This window comes from Hypomesus nipponensis, chromosome 2 (assembly GCF_054491055.1).
Source record: "Hypomesus nipponensis isolate SF chromosome 2, ASM5449105v1, whole genome shotgun sequence".
Classification (NCBI taxonomy): domain Eukaryota; kingdom Metazoa; phylum Chordata; class Actinopteri; order Osmeriformes; family Osmeridae; genus Hypomesus; species Hypomesus nipponensis.
The window spans coordinates 2131964-2157162 of NC_140362.1; the positions used below are offsets into that span (position 1 = coordinate 2131964).

The window sequence follows — 25199 nt, forward strand, 5'->3', positions numbered from 1 at the left end:
CTGCTATGTTATTTGACTGTCTGCTACCAGTCCGTTTGTCTGTCTGTCATTCTCCTGGAAACCCTGTCTGTCTGTCTCCTGGTAGGACTGTCTGTCTGCCTGCCTCTCTGCCTGCCTGTCCTTGTCCTTGGTAGGGTTGTGTGACTTCCTGTTCTTTGTTGTAGGGTTCCACGGCCATGAGGACATGAAGGCCATAGACGTGCTGCCCATCCTCAAGGAGAAGGTGGCCTTTCTTTCAGGTAAGGATAATGCCGTCTTAGCAGAACAAATGGGGGGGATTCAAACCTGGGACCTTCTGATCTGCAGGCAAGAACTCTAATTGTTGAGCTATAACAACCTGCCAAACCTTGACACAGTCCAGTGTCTCCAGGCACTACCTCACACAATAGTCTGCATATGATGAAAGTGCTGGTTACATGTGGCATTCACCTCAAGAGCGGCGTGTCGAGTTGATATCTCCAGGTAGACTAACCTGTGCTGGTGTCCAGGTGGTGGAGGTAGACTAACCTGTGCTGGTGTCCAGGTGGTGGAGATAGACTAACCTGTGCTGGTGTCCAGGTGGTGGAGGTAGACTAACCTGTGCTGGTGTCCAGGTGGTGGAGATAGACTAACCTGTGCTGGTGTCCAGGTGGTGGAGATAGACTAACCTGTGCTGGTGTCCAGGTGGTGGAGATAGACTAACCTGTGCTGGTGTCCAGGTGGTGGAGATAGACTAACCTGTGCTGGTGTCCAGGTGGTGGAGATAGACTAACCTGTGCTGGTGTCCAGGTGGTGGAGATAGACTAACCTGTGCTGGTATCCAGGTGGTGGAGATAGACTAACCTGTGCTGGTATCCAGGTGGTGGAGATAGACTAACCTGTGCTGGTGTCCAGGTGGTAGAGATAGACTAACCTGTGCTGGTATCCAGGTGGTAGAGATCGACGTGGCGGGCCCGTCCTCACCTTCCCCGCCAGGAGCAACCACGACAGGTTCCGCCAGGAGGACCTGCGCAGGCTCATCACCTACCTCGCTGCAATCCCCAGGTAACCCTAATCTCATCCTGTAATCTCATCCCTGGTAACCATAACCTTATCGCCTAATTTCATTTCCAGGTAACCATAACCTCATCCCCAAATAATCGTAACCAAGTCCCTTAATCTCATCCCTTTATCTCATTCCCAGGTAACCCTAATCTCATCCCCTTATCTCATCCCCAGGTAACCCTAATCTCATCCCTTTATCTCATCCCCAGGTAACCCTAATATCGTCCCCTAATCTTATCCCCAGGTAACGCTAACCTTATCCCCTTATCATATCTCCAGGTAACCCTAAACATTTCCCCCTAATACCCCTATCACCTTCCCTGGCAACCCAAACCCTAATCCTAATCCCAGGTAACCACAACCCCACCCCCAGGTAACCCTAACTCAATCTGTCTACCCAGAATTTCATCCCAGTACCTCTGCTGTAAGGCTGGGTGGAACTTGAGTCCTGCATGTATGTAGGTTAGCCTCCCCTTGAGTCTCTCTCTCTCTACTTCTCTCTCTCTCTCTCTCTCTCTCTCTCTCTCTCTCTACTTCTCTATCTCTCTCTCTCTCTCTCTCTCTCTCTCTCTCTCTCTCTACTTCTCTCTCTCTCTCTCTCTATCTCTCTCTCTACTTCTCTCTCTCTCTCTCTCTCTCTCTCTCTCTCTCTCTCTCTCTCTCTCTCTCTCTCTCTCCCTCTCTCTCTCTCTCACAAGCACAAACATACTCTCTACAGTATGTAAAACACTTCAGTCTCAGTCTCTCTTTCCCTCCTCTGTATTCTGTTCTTCTTCTTTGTCTTTCTGTCCTTCTGGGAGACCGCCAGGGTGCATTAGTCAGGTTGAGTTAGTGCAGGGGAGCCCAGCCAGACTGGGGCTAGACATCAAACCAGAGAAGAAGCAAAACCTTTTATGGACTTTTACTTGGTAACACTTGGTAAGATTACGTTGTTTTCATTTGTCACAACTCTTATTTTCTTTAATTTATTTATGTATTTTTTAAGCAAAATCTTTTCCATCCCAGTTTTCAACTGTTGTTTTCTGTGTTTGTGGTTTAAAATGTTGTAGTTAGTTCTTTGTTGTTGAGATTCTTCTGTTGTCTCAGTGAGGATGTGCGCAGGTATGGCTTCACGGTCATTGTGGACATGCGCGGCTCCAAGTGGGACTCCATCAAACCTCTTCTGAAGATCCTTCAGGAGTCCTTTCCTTCCTGCATCCACGTGACGCTTATCATCAAGCCTGATAACTTCTGGCAGAAACAGAGAACCAACTTTGGCAGCTCCAAGTTTGAATTTGAGGTGAGTTGTTTAGCTGGATGAGCCAACAGTGGCTTCTGGTTTAACGGTCAACTGTGAAGTAAGTTGTGTCATGGAAAATCTTTTCGTTGGGTGACGGGTTTGATGGCATCTGTGGTTAGGCTGTCTGAGGGCTTCCTGCTCGAAGGTGGGAATGAATGTTTCACGGTGTGAGCTGCTAATGAAGATACATTATGTGAGAATTATGTTTCATTTGTTAGTGTTAGCTGTTAGTAATTGTTAGTGTTAGCTGTTAGTAATTGTCAGCAATAGCTTAAAACTGTGTCTTGAAATACTCTGGTCTTGACTGGAAAGCTTGGGAACTGTTAAATTTAGTCACGACCTACTTTGTGTGGAAGTAGGATATTTTGGTCTCTGGGGATTGATCCATTGCACCGGGGTAGTTTGAGCAGGGATGTCCAGAATAAGGTTAACTCACTACTGAAGATGGGATGCGGCAAGCCAGCCTCATATATGGATGTTTAAAAGAGCTTTTCTGTTCCCATCCTACATCTGATGTCTATACCTGTGAAGCTCTCATATCCACACACTCATCTCCAGATGTTTCGTTTTTAAACTGTTAAGTAGCCTCCACTTCATAGTAGATAGATGTCTCAATCTACTTTTGATCTATCATTGATACAGTGGAAGATTCTGTGCCTGCAAATTATCTATATGATACCATTTGAGCATAAGCAGAGAATGTTGACTCTTCTTGCCCCTAGAACAACACTTCATTACTTTGTGATAGAGAGGTGATGATCTGAGGTGCTCCACCTGTCCTAGTGGGTTTACCCCTGATGCATATTCAGAAGTGTTGGTGATAACATGCGCTGCTGCCTCATGCATATTCAGTGGCAATGCGCTGCTGCTAGGAAGTCTTTGTGTGCATTATAATTAACCCATGATCATCTCTTTCCATCTCTCCACCTGTCTCCATACCTGTCTCCATCCCTGTCCCCCACCTCTCCTCCATCTCTTTTCCATCCCTCCCCTTTTCAGACGATCATGGTGTCGCTGGAGGGCTTGACCAAGGTGGTGGACCCCTCCCAGCTCACCTCCGACTTTGAGGGAAGCCTGGACTACAACCACGACGAGTGGATCGAGGTCAGGATGGCGTTCGAGGAGTTCGCCAGCGAGGCCGCGCGGGCGCTAGCTCGGCTGGAGGAGCTGCAGGAGACGCTGGCTCAGCGCGACCTACCCCGCGACCTCGAAGGGGCACGCCGGCTCATGGAAGACCACGCGGCCTTGAAGAAGCGCGCCACCAAGGCGTCCGTGGAGGAGCTGGACGCCCAGGGACGCCGGCTCCTCCAGAAGTTGCAGGCGGCGGCTAACGAGGGTTACGCTAACCGCGGCGTGGCTAACGACGCTAACGAGGCCCACAGCCTGGCGCCCAAGGTGACGGCGCTGCTGGACAAGCTGCATACCACCCGGCAGCACCTGCAGCAGCTCTGGCACATGAGGAAGCTGAAGCTGGATCAGTGTTTCCAGCTGCGGCTGTTCGAACAGGACGCGGAGAAGGTGCGCTTGTACCAGCTGCTAGCTACATCGACGCTCAGTTGGGCTGAATGGTGTTACACTTCAGAGTTGTTGTTTTGGCACGTGGCTACACTTTAACAAAGCTGTCATGCATTGAAGTAAGGATGTATGGTATAGTGTCATGTGCAGTGTATTTATATTCAGAGCACAGTTTCCCCCGATAGAAAGCTCTCTGATGAGGTGTGTGAATAACGGAAAGTCTCACCGTGTAAAGATAGCTTCATGGGCCTCAGGCAGAGAGAGCTGTAGAGGTGGGTTTGACAGCCAAGTTATAATTAAACACACACGAGCACACCCTCCCCACACACACACGTGGGCGCGCAGTTACGCACAAACCGCACCCACTCGCAGACACACACACACACACCGGTCATGTGGTTTGACCCTGTTGTTCCGTCAGATTAGAGGAAGCCAGCCAGCCCTCCAGAGGCCCCTCAGACGAGAGGGCCGTCGACAGCCAGCCTGAGAATGATAAACATCAACACCCTAGTGCTGTGTGTGTGCTCAGCATACTCACAGTGTGTGCGTGTGTGTGTGTGTGTGTGTCCTTGACAGCACACACTTCTGATGGACAGTCATCACACAGTCCTGATACTCCTTGAACAGTTATATTCAGTCTTCATAAAACTGAAAAGTAATCAAACATTTCTTTACAAAAAACACAAACAAACCACAGTACTACAAAATGTTCCGACACAAGTAAACATCAGGTTGTGGAAACAGCCTCAGAATCCTTCATGAAGAAATGATTTGATTCCCCAGAAGGTCATCCAGTTTAGCAGGAGGTGGCAGTGTTAGTAGGATTGTTGTGAGCTTCATGTCTCTGCTCTCTGTGCTACTTTAAACACCAGCAGTTATACAAGCTGAAGCCTGCTCCTGCTAATCTGGATGGGTTTCTGTCTCCCTCTCTGTGTGTGTGTGTCTTTGTGTGTGTCTGTGTGTTTTGTCTGGGCATCTGGGTGTGTGTGTTTCCAGATGTTTGACTGGATCTTGCACAACAAGGGCCTGTTCCTGACCAGCTACACGGAGATCGGAGGGTCCCACACCCAGGCTGCAGAACTCCAGACCCAGCACAACCACTTCGCCATGAACTGCATGGTGAGACTCGTTTTATACCCAAACACTTTCATTCAGCACACTCTTTTTTCCACAGCCACAAACACACTATATAGAGAGGACAGCTGCAGATCAAGGATCAGAAGTGCGTAGGTCTAGGCTTTCGGAGGTCAGAATCTATTAACAGTAAATATATATATATATATATATATATATATATATATATATATATATATATATATATATATACTATAAAATCTAAATCATTTGCCATAAATTGCATGGTGAGAGTCTTGTTGAAGAAAAGGTCTCCACTGACGCTGCAACATCAGTCTGGGTTCTGGAGTTTACATATTCATATATGTACGTTTATCTGTATACACGACTCATGAATCATGAATAGATCAAAGGCAGGGAAATGTCTGAAGGCTGATTTTCATGGTGAACACAGAGAAAACACAGAGATACCACACTACAGCTGGTCAACAGCTGGTCGACAGAGAAGCATGGATTCAGAACGTCAGTTGAAGTGATGTCATACACGGTTCTGATCACTTCAACGACTTCACCTTCTCCATCTAAGCACAGTAAGACACAGGATCGAAAGTGGGTCAAAGCTACAAGCATCAACATTGACCGATTCAGTTATATAATAAAACAATGGATATTATAATGTAGGATATCAATAAATGAACATGAGGGGGCTTGGGTCCCCCACCCAGTATTCCACAGGATACAGCCTGGATACTTTCCTGTTTGCTGGAAATAACCATCTTTCCTTTGATGTGTGTTGTTCGAGCATGAATGGACTCAGCAACAGTATTTACATTTGTGTTCAGTGTTGTGGAAAATTTGCCAATAGAAAGACTCTCTTCCATAATAATCTTTACGACGAGACTGGAATCGACCAAAAAATACTGATGAGGATCGTTTGCGATTATGTAAGCGGCTGTGTGCCTCGCATACGCAATGTGAAGATGGTCTCTGCCCTCTAGAGGTGTGATGCCAAACTGCATGCTTATTTACAAACCTGTATTTGAAATAGAAATGGCACACTTTGTTACATGTTTTGAACTTTTGTTGAGCTTCAGATCAAAAGCGTGTATGTGTACCCTTCCAGAATGTTCTACTCTAAAGTGTGCATGTTTACCCCCATCCAAGGTTCTGTTCCACCTTGACATCTGCACGTCTCTCTCTCTAGAAGGTTCTGCTGTGACATCCGCATGTGTCTCCTTCCAGAACGTGTACGTGAACATCAACAGGATCATGTCTGTGGGGAACCGTCTGCTGGAGTCTGGTCACTACGCCTCGCAGCAGATCCAGCAGATCTCAGGGCAGCTGGAGCAGGAGTGGAAGGCCTTCGCTGCCGCGTTGGACGAGCGCAGCAGCCTTCTGGAGATGTCTGCCTCCTTCCACCACAAAGCTGACCAGGTCAGAAACCTCTGTGTCTCCCTCTGTGTCTCCCTCTGTGTCTCCCTCTGTGTCTCCCTTCCCTCCTCCATCCCTTGTGTGTATTTCTGTGTGTGTGTGTGTGTGTGTGTGTGTGTTGACGTGCGTTGTCCCCTGCAGTACATGAGCAGTGTGGAGCCCTGGGGCAAGGCGTGTGGGGAGGGAGAGCTTCCGTCTGAACTGCAGGAGCTGGAAGATACCATCCACCACCACCAGGGGCTGTATGAGCATGTCACCGCTGCGTACTCTGAGGTGAGAGCAGGGCACAGGGCTGGAACACACACCACGGTATCCTCTGAGGCACTGCACACACAGCATAGGAAAGTTATATTCACAATATTAATTATAAGAATTATAATATGTAAATGGGAGTTTTTAAAGTTCTAAACATGATTTTTTAACAACAATAACATCCTCTCCACCCCTCTAACCCCTCCCCTCCCCTCCCCTCCCCTCCCCTCCCCTCCTCTCCTCTCCTCTCCTCTCCTCTCCTCTCCTCTCCTCTCCCCTCCCCTCCCCTCCTCTCCTCAGGTGAGCCAAGATGGTAAGTCCCTGCTGGACAAGCTGCAGCGGCCCCTGACCCCAGGTAGCGCTGACTCCCTCACGGCCTCGGCTAACTACTCCAAGGCAGTGCACCATGTGCTGGACGTCATCCACGAGGTGCTGCACCACCAGCGCCAGCTGGAGAACGTGTGGCAGCAGCGCAAGGTTCGCCTGCACCAGCGCCTGCAGCTCTGCGTCTTCCAGCAGGATGTGCAGCAGGTAGGGGCCGGCTCACACACACATGTACAATGCACACACACACAGTACACACACACACACACACACATGTGCAGTACACACATACACACACACAGTACACACACACACACACAAACACACATGTGCGGTACACACATACACACATTCTATCTCTATCTCTCTACCTCCTCTTCGTGCTATCTCTTTCTCTAACTCATTACTTTTCTATTTGACTCCATCTCTCCCTCCCACCTCTCTCTCCCTCTCTCCCTCTTTCTATTTTGCTCTCTTCCTCTCTCTCTCCCTCTTCCTGCAGGCTGCTCTCCCCCCCCCCCTCTCTCTCTCTCTCTATACCTCTCTACCTCTCTCTCTCTCTCTCTCTCTCTCTCTCTCTCTCTCTCTCTCTCTCTCTCTCTCTCTCTCTCTCTCTCTCTCTCTCTCTCTACCTCTCTACCTCTCTCTCTATACCTCTCTACCTCTCTCTCTCTCTCCCTCTCTCACTGCAGGCTGCTCTCTCCGTCTCTCTCACCTACTTCCACAGCCCAATTTATTTCGTTTTCCATCCCTTCCCTCCTGCATCTCTACTCAGCATCTTTTTCTGGGTTGCCATGGTGATCCTATTAGCTGCCACATGATGCTCCTGGGACATGTGTGTCCCTCAGTGAAACCTCCAATCTCCTTCTCCTACAGGGGACCTTGCGACCACGGTCTTAAACCGCCTTCATCATCTCTCTCTGACTCTGTTGAGAACATGATAAGGGCATTCTGAATTATAGTGGTTCATATCACCAAGGAATATTTTTTTGTAAATATCTAGGAAACAATTAATACTTTGTGTGCGTGGCCGTGTGTGTGTGTGTGTGCGTGTGTGCGCGCGCGCGCGTGTGTGTGTGTGTGTGCGTGTGTGCACGCGTGTGTGTGTGTGCGTGTGTGCGTGTGTGTGCGTGTGTGTGTGCCTCCAGGTGCTGGACTGGATAGAGAACCATGGTGAGGCATTCCTCAGTAAGCATACAGGAGTGGGGAAGTCTCTGCACAGGGCCCGCGCCCTGCAGAAGAGACACGAGGACTTTGAGGAGGTGGCCCAGGTGAGCGCCAAAAACAGGTTAGATACCTAGAGACAGGGTAGAGACTTAGAGACAGGTTAGATACCTAGAGACAGGGTAGATACTTAGAGACAGGTTAGATACCTAGAGACAGGGTAGAGACCTAGAGACATGTTAGATACCTAGAGACAGGTTAGATACCTAGGACAGGGTAGATACCTAGAGACAGGGTAGATACCTAGAGACATGTTAGATACCTAGAGACAGGGTAGATACCTAGAGACAGGTTAGATACCTAGAGACAGTGTAGATACCTAGAGACAGGGTAGTTACCTAGAGACAGGTTAGATACCTAGGACAGGGTAGATACCTAGAGACAGGGTAGATACCTAGAGACATGTTAGATACCTAGAGACAGGGTAGATACCTAGAGACAGTGTAGATACCCAGAGACAGGTTAGATACCCAGAGACAGGGTATACAGTATGTTGAGGCGTCAGGGTAACGATGCCCCCCCTGACAGAACACGTACACCAACGCTGACAAGCTGCTGGAGGCGGCGGAGCAGCTGGCCCAGACGGGGGAGTGTGACCCTGAGGAGATCTACCAGGCGGCCCGCCAGCTGGAGGACCGAATCCAGGACTTTGTACGGCGCGTGGAGCAGAGGAAGATCCTGCTGGACATGTCCGTGGCCTTCCACACACACGTCAAGGAGGTAGGACAATCCCAGTGCACAGCCATCAGTGTGTGTGTGTGTGTGTGTGTGTGTGTGTGTGTGTGTGTGTGTGTTTGTGTTTGTTAGACAGAGAGACAGAGAGAGACTTGAACTTGTATAGAGCCCCATCTAGTGGATATAATACTTGAAGTTGTTGTGTGTGTGTGCGTGTGTGTGTGTGCATGTGTGTGTGAGTGTGTGTGATGCACATCAGTGTGGAAGGAACCCCCACCCCCGTTCTGAGGGCCAGACCAGGTCTTGTCCCTCCCTCTCTACCTCCCTCGCTCTGAACCCTGACGTGCTAGCACGGCCCTCTGTGATTGGCTGGGGCGGCTGTCTGTCTCCCGCAGCTGTGGACGTGGTTGGAGGAGCTGCAGAAGGAGCTTCTGGATGACGTGTATGCTGAGGCGGTGGAGGCGGTGCAGGAGCTGATCAAGCGCTTCAGCCAGCAGCAGCAGACCACCCTGCAGGCCACCGTTAACGTCATCAAGGAGGGAGAGGACCTTATCCAGCAGCTCAGGTAACACCTACAGCCAGGTAACACCTGCAGCCAGGTAACACCTACAGCCAGGTAACACCTACAGCCAGGTAACACCTACAGCCAGGTAATACCTGCAGCCAGGTAACACCTACAGCCAGGTAACACTTGCAGCTCAGGTAACACCTGCAGCTCAGGTGATACCTACAGCTCAGGTAACACCTGCAGCCAGGTAACACCTGCAGCTAGGTAACACCTGCAGCCAGGTAACACCTACAGCTCAGGTAACACCTGCAGCCAGGTAACACCTGCAGCTAGGTAACACCTGCAGCCAGGTAACACCTACAGCTCAGGTAACACCTGCAGCCAGGTAACACCTGCAGCTAGGTAACACCTGCAGCCAGGTAACACCTGCAGCCAGGTAACACCTGCAGCTAGGTAACACCTGCAGCTCAGGTAACACCTGCAGCTCAGGTAACACATGCCTAATAATACATGCATGAAATGCTTAATCTTTCTATATGCACCATGAAGAAGAACACTTTCTACATGCACAATTTACACATCACCACGCATGAAAAGTATGAATCGGACCAGCCCGCTTTCCCCCTGTCTGGATCCGACCACCCCGCTGTCCCCTTGTCTGACTCCAGGGACTCGGCCGTCTCCAGCAACAAGACGCCCCACAACAGCTCCATGGCCCACATCGAGACGGTGCTGGCCCAGCTGGACGAGGCGCAGGGCCAGATGGAGGAGCTGTTCCAGGAGAGGAAGATCAAGCTGGAGCTCTTCCTGCAGCTGCGCATCTTCGAGAGGGACGCCATCGACGTGAGTGTGCTGGCTTCTACTGCGAGTGCAGGGAGTCAGATGGCTGAGCGGTTAGGGAATCGGGCTAGTAATCAGAAGGTTGCCGGTTCGATTCCAGGTCGTGCGAAATGACGTTGTGTCCTTTGGCAAGGCCCTACAACCTACTTGCCTCAGGGGAATGTCCCTGTACTTACTGTAAGTCACTCTGGATAAGAGCGTCTGCTAAATAACTAAAATGTAAAAAAAACTCAAATGAGTGTGTTAGATGTGTGCAGTGTGTAATTGTACAGTGTGTATGTGGGGGTGAATGGGTGTGGCACATTGTCATGTGTATGCACAGTGGTTTTGCACTGCAGAGCATGGGCGGTGGCAGGGAAGGGCTTGGTTGGGCTTTAAAATTACCGAGCAGAATAAGAAAATTACAGAGCAGGATAAGCCAACTCGTTCCATTTCCATGTAGCCCTTTTGAACATCATGCTCTCCTGACTGACGTTGATTTGAGCCCCACAACTGTATGGATTTGCCCCAGCGTAGTTTAGCCCCAAAAATAGGTGTATTTCTGTGTGTTTGTTATCTTGTGATAGCCGTTAACTTATTGTGTTGGTGTCAGAGACAGAACTCCATCTGCTGCAAGCCATTAGCTTAGTTAGCATCAGGAGACATAGCTTCATCTCCTGCTAGATGTTAGCTTAGGTTGTTAGCATCAGAGACTCCATTTCCTGCTAGCCTTTAGCTTAGCTAGTTGGCATCTCTGCTCACAGAGTGGCCTACAGCCTGAGGCTGTGAGATGCTGCACAGGAAATGAGCTGGCAAAACAGAGGAGATTCTGAACAGAGACTGAGACCAGGTCATACTTCTACAATGGCTTCTCCACCACTAACTTTATCGTTCAGGGTTTTTTGACATTTCGTATTTTAGCGTGCCTGCTGACACAGAAGGACGCCGTGCAGACAGCTCCAGCGACCCTACCCTGCCCTCTCTCTCCCTCCAGATCATCTCAGACCTGGAGTCGTGGAACGAGGACCTGGCGGGCCAGAGGGGTGAGCTGGACACGGAGGACCTGGCCCTGGCTGAGCAGAGGCTGCAGCACCACGCTGACAAGGCCCTGACCATGACCAACCTGGCCTTCGACGTGGTGCACCAGGGCCAGGAGCTGCAGCAGTACGTCACCGAGGTGCAGGCCACTGGTGAGGGTCGACACACTGTGTGTGTGTGTGTGTGTGTGTGTGTGCGTGTGTGGGGGGGGGGGTGTGGAGGGGGGGAGTGTGTAGCTGTATACTGCACCATGGTGAGGTTCTATAAGCTCTGTGAAGAGAAAGTCAGGGTGTGAGTGTGTGCGTGTGTGTGTGTGTGTGTGTGTGTGTGTGTGTGGTGTGTGTGTGTGGAGCTTGGTAAGCTCACAGCAGGAGTCGCTTGCCAGACAAACAGCTTTGACTTTGTAATCCTATAGACTCATGTTTCTGGGATAAACCCAGTACACTGAGGACACATACACAACCATACATATACAGTACACACATACACACATACACACACACATTCGACAGGCAAGCTTCCAGCTCTCAGGGCAGATCTAGCTTCATTTGGGGCTGTAGAGAGCTGTGGGTCAGACCATGCCGTTGTGGAGCGACGGAGTGAAATGTAAGTAGACAGAGAAGAGAGACAGGCCCAGCCAGTTCTTTCTGCTGTCGCTGTCTGGTCCTGGTCCTGGTCCTGGTCCTGGGCCTGGTCCTGGTCCTGGTCCTGGTCCTGGTCCTGGGCCTGGGCCTGGGCCTGGGCCTGGGCCTGGGCCTAGTCCTGGTCCTGGTCCTGGTCCTGGTCCTGGTCCTGGTCCTGGTCCTGGGCCTGGGCCTGGGCCTGGGCCTGGGCCTGGTCTTGGGCCTGGGTTAGGATGCCATACCTGTGGTAGTGTTGTACCTGCAGGTGTGTGACAGGTGTGTGTTGCTGCAGCTGTGTGACAGCTGTGTGACAGGTGTGTGTTGCTGCAGCTGTGTGACAGCTGTGTGACAGGTGTGTGTTACTGCAGCTGTGTGACAGGTGTGTGTTGCTGCAGCTGTGTGACAGGTGTGTGACAGGTGTGTGTTGCTGCAGCTGTGTGACAGCTGTGTGACAGGTGTGTGTTGCTGCAGCTGTGTGACAGGTGTGTGTTGCTGCAGCTGTGTGACAGCTGTGTGACAGGTGTGTGTTGCTGCAGCTGTGTGACAGCTGTGTGACAGGTGTGTGTTGCTGCAGCTGTGTGACAGGTGTGTGACAGGTGTGTGTTGCTGCAGCTGTGTGACAGCTGTGTGACAGGTGTGTGTTGCTGCAGCTGTGTGACAGGTGTGTGACAGGTGTGTGTTGCTGCAGCTGTGTGACAGCTGTGTGACAGGTGTGTGTTGCTGCAGCTGTGTGACAGGTGTGTGTTGCTGCAGCTGTGTGACAGCTGTGTGACAGGTGTGTGTTGCTGCAGCTGTGTGACAGGTGTGTGTTGCTGCAGGTGTGGAGCTGCTGTGTGACAGGGACGTTGACATGGCCACGCGTGTTCAGGACCTGCTGGACTTCCTGCATGAGAAGCAGCAGGAGCTGGACCAGGCAGCTGAGCAGCACCGCCGACACCTGGAGCAGTGTGTGCAGCTACGCCACCTGCAGGCCGAGGTCAAACAGGTACGCACACACACACAGTCACATGCACACACAGACACACTCACACATGCACGCACTGGCACGTGCGTGCACACCTGCTCCCCTAGTGCTTCCCCTTCCGATCAGGCCTGGGACGTAGCTTAGCATGTAGCTTAGCATGTAACTTAGCATGTAGCTTATGACGTTGCTTAGCATGTAGCTTATGACGTCGCTTAGCATGTAGCTTAGCCGGTTGATTAGCATGTAGCTTTGCATGTATCATAGGACGTAGCTTAGCACAGATTCAGGTCTCCTGGTAGGCAGCCCCTGTTGCATTGCATGCTGGGAAGTGGCCCAGCCACACTGAGAGCATGGCAGGATTTAGGCCAAGTCAGAAGTAGGGCAGCATCATCAGATAGAAGTCGGTTTATTTAGCTTACTATTTATTTATTTCTTTACTTGGCTGTAATGGAGAGCCACAGTTGACCCATGTTCTGGATAGTGGGGTGTGTGTGTTTGTGGTCATGCCTGTATGTGTATGTGTGAGACAGGGTGATCATACAAAGTTTGCATTACAAACGCACACAAACACACGTAGCTAGTGTTTTTAAGTGGTTATGAGATTACTCAACTGAGACTGTCACCTTCTGACCTAAAAATGCCTGTGTGTGTGTGTATGTGCATACATGCGTGTGTGTGTGTATGTGGCTGCATGTGGCTGTGTGTGTATGTGTATGTGTATGTGTGTGTGTGTGTTTGTGTGTGTGCGTGTGTGTGTAGGTGCTGGGGTGGATTCGTAACGGGGAGTCCATGCTAAACGCTGGGTTGATTACAGCCAGCTCCCTACAAGAGGCAGAGCAACTCCAGAAGGAACACGAGCAGTTTCAACATGCCATAGAGGTACGTTTCTCCTCTACCTCCCCCTCTCTGCCCATTCTCTTCCCTCCTCTCCGCTCCACTATGTGCAGCCATTATTTATATTGTTGTTAGTGGTGTTAACACAGCTTAATGCTGGGCCCTCCATGACCCAGTTCTACAGTTGGCTGATCTGAGGGTGTGTGTTCCCTTCTCGTTTCATCTTGCTGTGGCAGAGTTACTGATGACTAGATCTAATCTCTCTTGGTAGCACTCTGACTCCCGCTGATAGCACTTCCATACATCCTCTCACACTGCTCTCCTGCGTTTCCATTTCATTCATTTAGCGGATGTTTTTATTTCTGTAAGTACAGCAGATGATCAGGGAGCAACAGCACACAGTTTAAACAGGGTTAGAGCCAAACACAAGAAGAGTCTGTACTGCCTCTATTCATCCATCCATCCCCCATCCACCCATCCATCCACCCCCATCCATCCCCTCACCCCTCCCTCCCTCACCTCCCTCTCTCACCTCCCTCACCTCCCTCACCTCCCTAACCTACCTAACATCCCTCCCTCACCTCCCTCACCTCCCTCTCTCCCGAACCTCACCTCTCTCACCTCCCTCCCGAACCTCACCTCTCTCACCTCCCTCCCAAACCTCCCTCCCTCTCTCCCTAACCTCATCTCTCTAACCTCCCTCCCTCACCTCCCTAACCTCCCTCTCTCCCTAACCTCACCTCTCTAACCTCCTTCCCTCACCTCCCTAACCTCCCTCTCTCCCTAACCTCACCTCTCTCAGCTCCCTCCCTCACCTCCCTCCCCCCCTGACCTTCCTGATGTGACTGTGTTGTGGTGCTGCGTGCTCCGTGTGCTCTGCCCCTGCAGAAGACCCACCAGAGCGCCCTGCAGGTGCAGCAGAAGGCCGAGGCCCTGCTCCAGGCCAGCCACCACCACATGGAGCTGATCAGGGACTGTGCCGAGAAGGTGGCCGACCACTGGCAGCAGCTCATGCTGAAGATGGAGGACAGACTCAAGCTGGTCAACGCCTCCGTGGCCTTCTACAAGACCTCGGAGCAGGTGTGTGTGTGTGTGTGTGTGGAGATCAGGTGTTGCATTCTGGGAGTAGCAGTCTTCTGTGTGTGTGTGTGTGTGTGTGTGCCAGGTGTTGCATTGTGGGATTAGTAGGCCTCTGTGTGTGTGGATATCAGGTGTTGCATTGTGGGAGTTCTAGTCCTTTGTGTGTGTGTGCCAGGTGTTGCATTGTGGGAGTAGCAGTCCTCTGTGTGTGTTCCAGGTGTGCAGTGTGCTGGAGAGTCTGGAGCAGGAGTACAAGAGAGAGGAGGACTGGTGTGGGGGCGCCGACAAGCTGGGGCCCAACAGTGACTCAGACCACGTCACCCCCATGATCAGCAAACACCTGGAGCAGAAGGAGGCCTTCCTGAAGGTCACACACTGCACACACTGCACACACAAAGCACACTGCACACACTGCACACACTGCACACACTGCACACACTGCACAAACACTGCACACACTGCACACACTGCACACACCGCACACACCGCACACACACTGCACACACTGCACACACTGCACACACTGCACACACCGCACAAACACTGCACACACTGCACACTGCACACACTGCACACACAGCGCACACTGCGCACACTGCACACACTGTTCACACTGCACACACTGCGCACACTGCACACACTGTTCACACTGCATACACTGCACACACTGCACACACTGCACACTCCACACACTGCACACTGCACACTGCACACACTGCACACACAGCGCACACTGCGCACACTGCACAGACTGCACACACTGCACACACCGCACACACTGCGCACACTGCACAAACTGTTCACACTGCACACACTGCACACACTGCACACTCCACACACTGCACACTGCACACACTGCACACACAGCGCACACAGCGCACACTGCACACACTGCACACACTGCACACACTGCACACACTGCACACTGCACAAACACTGCACACACTGCACACACTGCACACACTGCACACACTGCACACACTGCACACACTGCACACACTGCACACTCTACACACTGCGCACACACTGCGCACACACTGCACACACACTGCACACTTTACACTGCATACACACTGCACATACATTACATGCTCTGCACACACATTATACACACACTACACATACATTACACGCACACCCACTGCACATACACACTGCACACACACACTGCACACACACACTGCACACAGACACTGCACACAGAAACTAAACACAGAAACTAAACACAATGTACACAAAGTTTACACAGCAGGTGATTTGATCTCTGACTTGAACGTGTGTGTGTGTGTGTGTGTGTAACTTCCTCTCCCCCAGGCGTGTACCTTAGCCAGACGGAACGCAGACGTCTTCCTGAAGTACCTGCACAGGAACAGCGTCAACATGCCAGGCATGCTGGCCCACGTCAAGGCACCTGAGACACAGGTCAAAAGTAAGCTCCGCCTCCTCTGCCGCTGACCTCCTCTGCTGTACCGCCCTCGTGTGTTCTGACCTGCCGCTGTGCTGTGTGCTGTGTGTTGTGTGTTGTATCAGACATCCTGAACGAGCTGCTGCAGAGGGAGAACCGGGTGCTGCACTTCTGGACCCTGAGGAAGCGCCGGCTGGACCAGTGCCAGCAGTACGTGGTGTTCGAGCGCAGCGCCAAGCAGGTACTGGGAACCTCCAGCCTCCAAATGGGTTTGGTTGACAGTCGTGGAATACTAGCAGGGGTTCCTTCACGCAAAGGAAGCCAATTTCATGCCAAAGCCACAGCCTCTCTTGGGAGAGGTCCCAGGTCCCACATACTGGGACCTTTGACCTCTCGATTGGCAGTCAAACCCTTTAACCACTGAGCTGTACGCCTCAATGCACCGTGTTGAAAATACTGCCTGCTCCCTCATGTGGTCTTGCCAGGGTACTGCACTACAATTTGAAGAATTTAACAAAGTAACTCAATTAATAACAGATTTCCCTGTAATTTGCAAAGTGCAAAGGCAATTAGAGTTGTACAGTTCAACAAGTAACAATCAATACAGGATCGAATTTAAAAGCATGTACAAAGCACATAGTAAAATACAGTACTAATGAATAATGTGGGAATATAGTCCAGGTGTGTGTAGTGGGTCACATATTGTCCAAACATCCCAAACTAAACCCCCTATGGTTACAGGAAGAGGGAAACTGAGCAGTGTATTAACATGAACCAAATTATGCCAATAACAATAGAATTACAGTTATTTGACTCTATGGGTTAAATCAGAACAAGAATGGTCAAAGTAAGGTTAAAATGAAATAAACATTTAATAACATTGCAAATGCATGGAATAAATTACAAGGCAAACATGTCACAAACTGAAGGTTAACTCTTACCTACGCTACCATGATTATTGTAAACCAGAGAGAAAGCAAGAGGTGAGCAAAGAGAATGAGTACAAGGACAAGCCAGAGCTGAGGAGAAGGTCTCAGGAGATCAAGAATCCACAGAACAATGCTTCACAATTCCCTTTATACACAACAACAACCAATCAGACCATTTCTTGCCCCTTAATTAATCAACATATGACACAGCAATGCATAGTAAGTCACTCAGTGAGATGTGAGAGCCATCAAGTTGAGACCCTGTCCAGCAGCTCCAGATGTGAGCATGTGAGGTGTGTTGGTGTGCCAGGGTGCTGTGTGTTCACCCTGTGTGTGTGTTGATGTGGCAGGGTGCTGTGTGTTCACCCTGTGTGTGTGTTGGTGTGGCAGGGTGCTGTGTGTTCACCCTGTGTGTGTGTTGGTGTGGCAGGGTGCTGTGTGTTCACCCTGTGTGTGTGTGTTGGTGTGGCAGGGTGCTGTGTGTTCACCCTGTGTGTGTGTGTTGGTGTGGCAGGGTGCTGTGTGTTCACCCTGTGTGTGTGTGTTGGTGTGGCAGGGTGCTGTGTGTTCACCCTGTGTGTGTGTGTTGGTGTGCCAGGGTGCTGTGTGTTCACCCTGTGTGTGTGTTGGTGTGGCAGGGTGCTGTGTGTTCACCCTGTCTCTCCCACTCCCAGGCCCTGGAGTGGCTGCATGATGCTGGCGAGTTCTACCTGTCCACGCACACCTCCACGGGCTCCAGCCTCCACCACACCCAGGAGCTGCTGAAGGAGCACCAGGACTTCCAGATCACCGCCAAGGTCAGGATCTACATCAGATCTCTGTCAAAGTCAGGATGTAAACCAGATCTCTGCCACGGTCAGGATCTACACCAGATCTCTGTCAAAGTCAGGATGTAAACCAGATCTCTGCCAAGGTCAGGATCTACACCAGATCTCTGTCAAGGTCTGGAGGTCCTTACTGGAACTAGAACATTTCAGCCTTATCTGCCCCTTTATTAGCCTGACGTTGTCATACTCATAATTCTAGTCAGAATATGAGTCTGAGAACTCTCCGTTGGGCTTTGACTACGGGGCGTGTTTCAAACGAGCCTGGAAAACAAATGCCTCGTCGCTCAATTGGATGGACCTACAACCAATCAAAGCAATGTAATATGTTGTTTGTTCAAAACAAATTCAACTTAAGCGCTCTTTTGTGACGTGGGTGATTACGTTACTGTTGATCATCTGTCCATCATCGTATAAAGCCCGCCCTGGCAATTTCATTAGTACGCCCAGATTCTGGTTTTCTGTAGTTGTTCCCCAATACGAGACCCTCCAGACCCAACTTCCCGACCAAATTTTTTTGTGGGCGGGGAGAAGTTGGGCTGGCAGCCAGGCTACCCCTTTATAGATATATAAAACCAATAATGAAGAATAAAAGTCTGTCTCACCAACAGCAAACCAAAGAGCGGGTGAAGTTGTTGATCCAGCTGGCAGAGAGCTTCTGTGAGAAGGGCCACGCCCACGCTCAGGAGATCAAGAAATGGGTGGCGTCCGTCGACAAGCGCTACCGAGACTTCTCCCTGCGCATGGACAAGTACCGCTCGTGTCTGGAGAAAACGCTGGGCATCTCGTCTGACTCCAACAAGACTGTGAGTATCAGGAGATACCTAGAGAATGTTCTAGTCTTCCAGTAGAGAGGTGGCACACAACCGCACAATGGCTGCCCCCTCAGTGCCCCCTAATGGATGCTGGGTTTCCTGTCCTGTAGAGTAAAGACCTGCAACTGGACATCATACCGGCCAGCGCGCCGGAGTTAGAGGTCAAACTGAGGGATGCCGCCCACGAACTGAACGAGGAGAAGAGAAAGTCTGCTCGCAGGAAAGAGTATGTATTTACTGTACTATTTGGTCATAGTATGTATTTACTGAAAATGTAAGGTGTTCATACTCAGTGGAAGGCTGTTACTGTGTCCGTCTTACGTTGCTGCTTTCGCAGGTTCATAATGGCAGAGCTAATCCAGACAGAGAAGGCGTACGTCAGAGACCTGAGGGAATGCACAGATGTACGTACCCCACTGATGACGTATCAATCAAGGGATATTAGCATTGAATCACTTCAGATTTCTATTTATAAACAACCTTACAGCCTGACTCCTGCAGCCTTCAGACTTAAGCCAGAGCAACCTTGTAGCCGGTCGACTTTAAACTCAATCAATGTGTTTGTCTGTTTCACTAAAACCTTTCAGTTCCTTGTTTGTGGTCAATTTCATTCAGTTTATTTGCCAGGTTGTGAATTTAATCAAATCCGTAATCCCAGCTGCTCTGAGTGTGCTGTTGTGTTGTGTTTTGCCAGACGTACCTGTGGGAGATGAGCAGTGGCGTGGAGGAAGTCCCTCCTGGAATCGTCAACAAAGAACACATCATCTTCGGCAACATGCAGGATCTCGACGAGTTCCACCACAAGTACGTCCTCCTTACTCACGACCTCGTCCGAGGGGGAAGTGGGCCGCATCCACTTCCTCCTCGGCTGTTCTGCTTGTTTGATCATCACGTTGTTCACCTTTGTTGTCCCTCCAAGCATGGTGAGTGTGGATGATGATGCTCTTTTTGCAGCATCTTCCTGAAGGAGCTGGAGAAGTACGAACAGCTGCCTGAGGATGTCGGCCATTGTTTCGTCACCTGGGTGAGCGTGTCACGTGCTGCAGAGGATGCATGAGGTTTGCTGGGGAGAACTGACACAGAGGGTACAGAAGGTGACGTCCATGATGTAGGATAGAGGAGGTGATAGAGGGTAGAGGAGATCATAGAGGAGGTGATAGAGGGTAGAGGAGATCATAGAGGAGGTGATAGAGGGTAGAGGAGATCATAGAGGTCATAGAGGGTAGAGGACATTATAGAGGAGGTGATAGAGGGTAGAGGAGATCATAGAGGTCATAGAGGGTAGAGGAGATCATAGAGGAGGTGATAGAGGGTAGAGGAGATCATAGAGGAGGTGATAGAGGATAGAGAAGATCATAGAGGTCATAGAGGGTAGAGGACATCATAGAGGAGGTGATAGAGGGTAGAGGAGATCATAGAGGTCATAGAGGGTAGAGGACATCATAGAGGAGGTGATAGAGGGTAGAGGAGATCATAGAGGAGGTGATAGAGGGTAGAGGAGATCATAGAGGTCATAGAGGGTAGAGGACATTATAGAGGAGGTGATAGAGGGTAGAGGAGATCATAGAGGTCATAGAGGGTAGAGGAGATCATAGAGGAGGTGATAGAGGATAGAGGAGATCATAGAGGAGGTGATAGAGGGTAGAGGAGATCATAGAGGTCATAGAGGGTAGAGGACATCATAGAGGAGGTGATAGAGGGTAGAGGAGATCATAGAGGAGGTGATAGAGGATAGAGGAGATCATAGAGGTCATAGAGGGTAGAGGACATCATAGAGGAGGTGATAGAGGGTAGAGGAGATCATAGAGGAGGTGATAGAGGGTAGAGGAGATCATAGAGGTCATAGAGGGTAGAGGACATCATAGAGGAGGTGATAGAGGGTAGAGGACATCATAGAGGAGGTGATAGAGGGTAGAGGACATCATAGAGGTGATATAGGGTAGAGGACATCATAGAGGAGGTGATAGAGGGTAGAGGAGATCATAGAGGAGGTGATAGAGGATAGAGGAGATCATAGAGGTCATAGAGGGTAGAGGACATCATAGAGGAGGTGATAGAGGGTAGAGGAGATCATAGAGGAGGTGATAGAGGGTAGAGGAGATCATAGAGGTCATAGAGGGTAGAGGACATCATAGAGGAGGTGATAGAGGGTAGAGGAGATCATAGAGGTGATAGAGGGTAGAGGACATCATGGAGGAGGTGATATAGGGTAGAGGAGATCATAGAGGAGGTGATAGAGGGTAGAGGAGATCATAGAGGAGGTGATAGAGGTTAGAGGAGATCATAGAGGTCATAGAGGGTAAAGGAGATCATAGAGGAGGTGAGAACCACGCTAGATGATCTTGGAGGTGATCGTGGAGGTAATCGTGGAGGTGATCATGGAGGTGATCGTGGTGGTGATTGTGGTGGTGAGGGTGGGGGTGAGAGACATGCCAGAAGATAGAGGAGAATACAGCCATGTTTGCTGATGAAGCTGGAGTGTCTTCAGTCGCCCAGTGAGAAACACAGAGAGGCCTGTAGACTCATGACATACTGTGCGTGTCATTCTCCAGGCTGATAAGTTCCAGATGTATGTGAACTACTGCAAGAACAAGCCAGACTCAACACAACTCATCTTGGAACATGCAGGATCCTACTTTGATGTAAGCTGCAAAGAATGTTTTTTTTAATTCTAATTTGATCTGTGAACCTTTGAAGAACAGCTCACATTGGTTGAAGCGGTTGACCATGACCAACGTGGCAAGACTAATATGCTGTGTTTTTTTTAGGAAATTCAACAGAGACACAGATTAGCCAACTCCATCTCCTCGTACCTCATCAAACCAGTGCAGAGAATAACCAAGTACCAGCTTCTGTTAAAGGTATGCACAACACGCTGCCCATATACACTATTAAGTCCAGCTTTTCGTTTAAGAATAGAGAGAGAGTGAATGTGTGTGTGTGTGTGTGTTCTGCAGGAGCTCCTGACGTGTTGTGAAGAGGGGAAGGGAGAGATCAAGGACGGGCTGGAGGTGATGCTGAGTGTCCCAAAGAGAGCTAACGACGCCATGCACCTCAGCATGATGGAAGGTGGGTGTCACTGCACGACTGATACAGGAACACTACCTACCTATGACAGGCTGGGAGTACACTACCTACCCAGGCTGGGAGTACACTACCTACCCAGGCTGGGAGTACACTACCTACCCAGGCTGGGAGTACACTACCTACCCAGGCTGGGAGTACACTACCTACCCAGGCTGGGAGTACACTACCTACCCAGACTGGGAGTACAGCGCTGGTCCTTCCCAGTCTAGGAATACAAGGGACACTGGAGTCACTGGGAACATGTCTGTAGTCTGTACTGTGTAGGGTTTAACAAGCCTGCAATGGAACGCAGTCCTTTAAGTAAACACTTTTATCCAAAGTGACGTACAGTGGAAATTCAAACCTGCTGATGTTTAACCAGCAGTCAAATGCTCTAAGCACTGAGCTGTTCACATCACCGTGCTCCATCTTTGCCGTGCGGAACAGGGTTTGATGGGAACCTGGAGTCGCAGGGGGAGCTGATCGTACAGGAGGCGTTCCAGGTGTGGGACCCCAAGACGCTGATCCGCAAGGGCCGCGAGCGCCACCTCTTCTTGTTCGAGATGTCCCTGGTCTTCAGCAAGGAGGTGAAGGACTCGTTGGGCCGCAGCAAGTACCTCTACAAGAGCAAGCTGTTTGTGAGTAGGAACTTCAACGCTTTCTCCTGAATCGCCGGTAGTTTTGATACGGAGGTTGTTTAAGGATGGCTGTCTCTGTGTTGACTCTAGATACACGATGGAAATGAAGTGGTTTGATTAATCTCTTCTAATGTACATAAAGTGGTTTGTTTATCTCGATTTTGAACAGTGCACTTCTGATCCTTGACTCTCTGCCGTATTTTCTGTGTGCACCATGTTTACTTTGGATGAAAGCATTTGTAGATGAACAAAATGTAAACGTAGATGCAGAGGTTTATTCAGTATAGCACGCTCTCTCTCTCTTCTCTCTCTATAGTCTCTCTGTGAATAACATGTTCTGTTGTGGTTATTTTGCTGTTGATGTGCAGACCTCTGAGTTGGGGGTCACAGAGCATGTGGAGGGAGACCCCTGCAAATTTGCCCTCTGGATGGGGAGGACCCCGTCCTCAGACAACAAAATTGTCCTCAAGGTAAATGCTAACATGCTAACCCCGTCCTTAGACAACAAGATTGTCCTCAAGGTAAATGCTAACATGCTATTCCCATCCTCAAACAAGATTGTCCTCAAGGTAAATGCTAACATGCTAACCCTGTCCTCAGACAATAAGTTTGTCCTCAAGGTAAATGCTAACATGCTATTCCCATCCTCAACAAGATTATCCTCAAGGTGAATGCTAACATGCTAACCTCATCCTCAGATAGAACAGTGGTCCTCAAGGTGAATGCTAACAAGCAAACTGTATACAACAACCAATCCAAATGTCATTTGTGAGATGAAGCACTACCATAGTTCCTATTGAATCCTACAAAGGATGTTCCCACGACTTATTGTATTCAGCTTTTATATATTTGAGTTAACACATTGTGAGTCATACAGCGTGTGCATTATGTAACTGGCATGGCAATGGTAAATGTGTCTGATGTAACAACACTGCCTTGATCACTGTTGCTAAGGGCCCTCAAGATGGGTCTGTGATTCATGCTAAAGCAAGACGCAAGTCTTCACACACAAACGGTCACACACACACGCTCTCTCACACACACACACGCTCTCACACACACACTCTCTTGCTGCTCTGCGTCTTTCTCTATCTCTCACACACACATACCTAAGAGTTCATCAAAATGAAGATTTAAGTGATTGAAAGAAACCCCAAGTTTGGGTTGGGTCAAAAGTTTGACGTAATGTTGTGTGTGTGTCTGTGTGTATATGTTTGTGTGGTCTTGTTAAACAACTCTTGTGGTGACCAAATGTCCTCACAAGTATAGTGAATCAATAAGTCAAGGGTTTTCAGAGTTAGGTTTAGATTTTGTGTTACATGTAGGGTTAGTGTATAGACATTTTTGAATGGGAGTGAACGGGAGGGCCCCACTAGGATATAAGAACAAACTTGTGTGTGTGTGTGTGTCTTCTCAGGCATCCAGCCTAGAGAACAAGCAGGACTGGATCAAGCACATCCGTGAGGTGATCCAGGAGCGCACCATCCACCTGCGGGGGGCGCTAAAGGAGCCCATCCACATCCCTAAAGCCACTACCGCCAAGCATAAGGCCCGCAGGTGGGACTCAGTTCACCTCAGTTCATCTTTATTCATTTCCTGAGGGCAGTTTGGTTGCAGCACACAATAATATAACAACTAATCCCATACAACCAAAACAAACACATAAAACACCTCTAATGTAAATGAATTTAATTATCTTCCCACTAAACATTAGCTGACATTTTAACTTCAACTTTTGGAGCATGAGTCAGAACAAATGTTGTCCTTATCTGACTTAGAACCCACACAGTTTCATTTTAGTCAGTTTAGTCTTACTAGCCCGCACAGGTTGGATTGAGTTGTCCTGTGAGAGCTAGCTAGTTGGTATAGCTCAGTGGTTAGAGCATTTGACTGTAGATCAAGAGGATGCAGGTTCAAAACCTCCCCTGTACATTGCTTTGGATAAGAGCCTTTTTTTAAATAAACGCATTCTGATTCAGATAATTATTTGTATTTATACGTAACATATCATAACTGTATCCTGATCCCCCTGCCATGTTGCCATGGTGTTTGTTTATTTGTTGTTGTTTACCTGTTGTTGTTTACCTGTAGGGCTGGAGAGGAGCTCGACAGCCAGGGCGAAGGCAGTAGCCAACCAGACACCATCTCCATCTCCTCCCGCACCTCGCAGAACACAGTGGACAGCGACAAGGTCTGCTAGCACACAGCCCACCTCCAGTCTCCCAGGCTGGTACAGTACATGTTAGCTAGCACACAGCCCACCTCCAGTCTCCCAGGCTGGTACAGTACATGTTAGCTAGCACACAGCACACCTCCAGTCTCCCAGGCTGGTACAGTAAATGTTAGCTAGCACACAGCCCACCTCCAGTCTCCCAGGCTGGTACAGTACATGTTAGCTAGCACACAGCCCACCTCCAGTCTCCCAGGCTGGTACAGTACATGTTAGCTAGCACACAGCCCACCTCCAGTCTCCCAGGCTGGTACAGTACATGTTAGCTAGCACACAGCACACCTCCAGTCTCCCAGGCTGGTACAGTACATGTTAGCTAGCACACAGCCCACCTCCAGTCTCCCAGGCTGGTACAGTACATGTTAGCTAGCACACAGCCCACCTCCAGTCTCCCAGGCTGGTACAGTACATGTTAGCTAGCACACAGCCCACCTCCAGTCTCCCAGGCTGGTACAGTACATGTTAGCTAGCACACAGCACACCTCCAGTCTCCCAGGCTGGTACAGTACATGTTAGCTAGCACACAGCCCACCTCCAGTCTCCAGTCTCCCAGGCTGGTACAGTGCATGTTAGCTAGCACACAGCCCACCTCCAGTCTCCAGTCCCCCAGGCTGGTACAGTACATGTTA

At 49.9% G+C, this 25199-nt stretch overlaps 1 protein-coding gene across 1 annotated transcript in view; it reads left to right on the top strand.

The window, feature by feature from the left end:
• triob (trio Rho guanine nucleotide exchange factor b) overlaps window positions 1-25199 on the top strand; it is a 61151-nt gene that overhangs the window by 11852 nt on the left and 24100 nt on the right. Inside the window, exons 3-34 of the mRNA XM_084702241.1 lie at window positions 165-239; window positions 909-1023; window positions 2110-2302; window positions 3302-3820; window positions 4814-4936; window positions 6134-6325; window positions 6464-6595; window positions 6875-7105; window positions 8047-8169; window positions 8651-8842; window positions 9193-9362; window positions 9974-10148; window positions 11119-11314; window positions 12604-12770; window positions 13509-13628; window positions 14472-14663; window positions 14881-15030; window positions 15978-16092; window positions 16194-16309; window positions 17672-17794; window positions 18433-18627; window positions 18747-18862; window positions 18974-19040; window positions 19331-19440; window positions 19591-19660; window positions 21189-21278; window positions 21405-21497; window positions 21594-21705; window positions 22150-22340; window positions 22709-22810; window positions 23758-23897; window positions 24432-24531. Of these exons, the coding sequence (XP_084558367.1) occupies window positions 165-239; window positions 909-1023; window positions 2110-2302; window positions 3302-3820; window positions 4814-4936; window positions 6134-6325; window positions 6464-6595; window positions 6875-7105; window positions 8047-8169; window positions 8651-8842; window positions 9193-9362; window positions 9974-10148; window positions 11119-11314; window positions 12604-12770; window positions 13509-13628; window positions 14472-14663; window positions 14881-15030; window positions 15978-16092; window positions 16194-16309; window positions 17672-17794; window positions 18433-18627; window positions 18747-18862; window positions 18974-19040; window positions 19331-19440; window positions 19591-19660; window positions 21189-21278; window positions 21405-21497; window positions 21594-21705; window positions 22150-22340; window positions 22709-22810; window positions 23758-23897; window positions 24432-24531 (4805 nt within the window). The remainder of the gene's footprint in view (window positions 1-164; window positions 240-908; window positions 1024-2109; window positions 2303-3301; window positions 3821-4813; window positions 4937-6133; window positions 6326-6463; window positions 6596-6874; window positions 7106-8046; window positions 8170-8650; window positions 8843-9192; window positions 9363-9973; window positions 10149-11118; window positions 11315-12603; window positions 12771-13508; window positions 13629-14471; window positions 14664-14880; window positions 15031-15977; window positions 16093-16193; window positions 16310-17671; window positions 17795-18432; window positions 18628-18746; window positions 18863-18973; window positions 19041-19330; window positions 19441-19590; window positions 19661-21188; window positions 21279-21404; window positions 21498-21593; window positions 21706-22149; window positions 22341-22708; window positions 22811-23757; window positions 23898-24431; window positions 24532-25199) is intronic.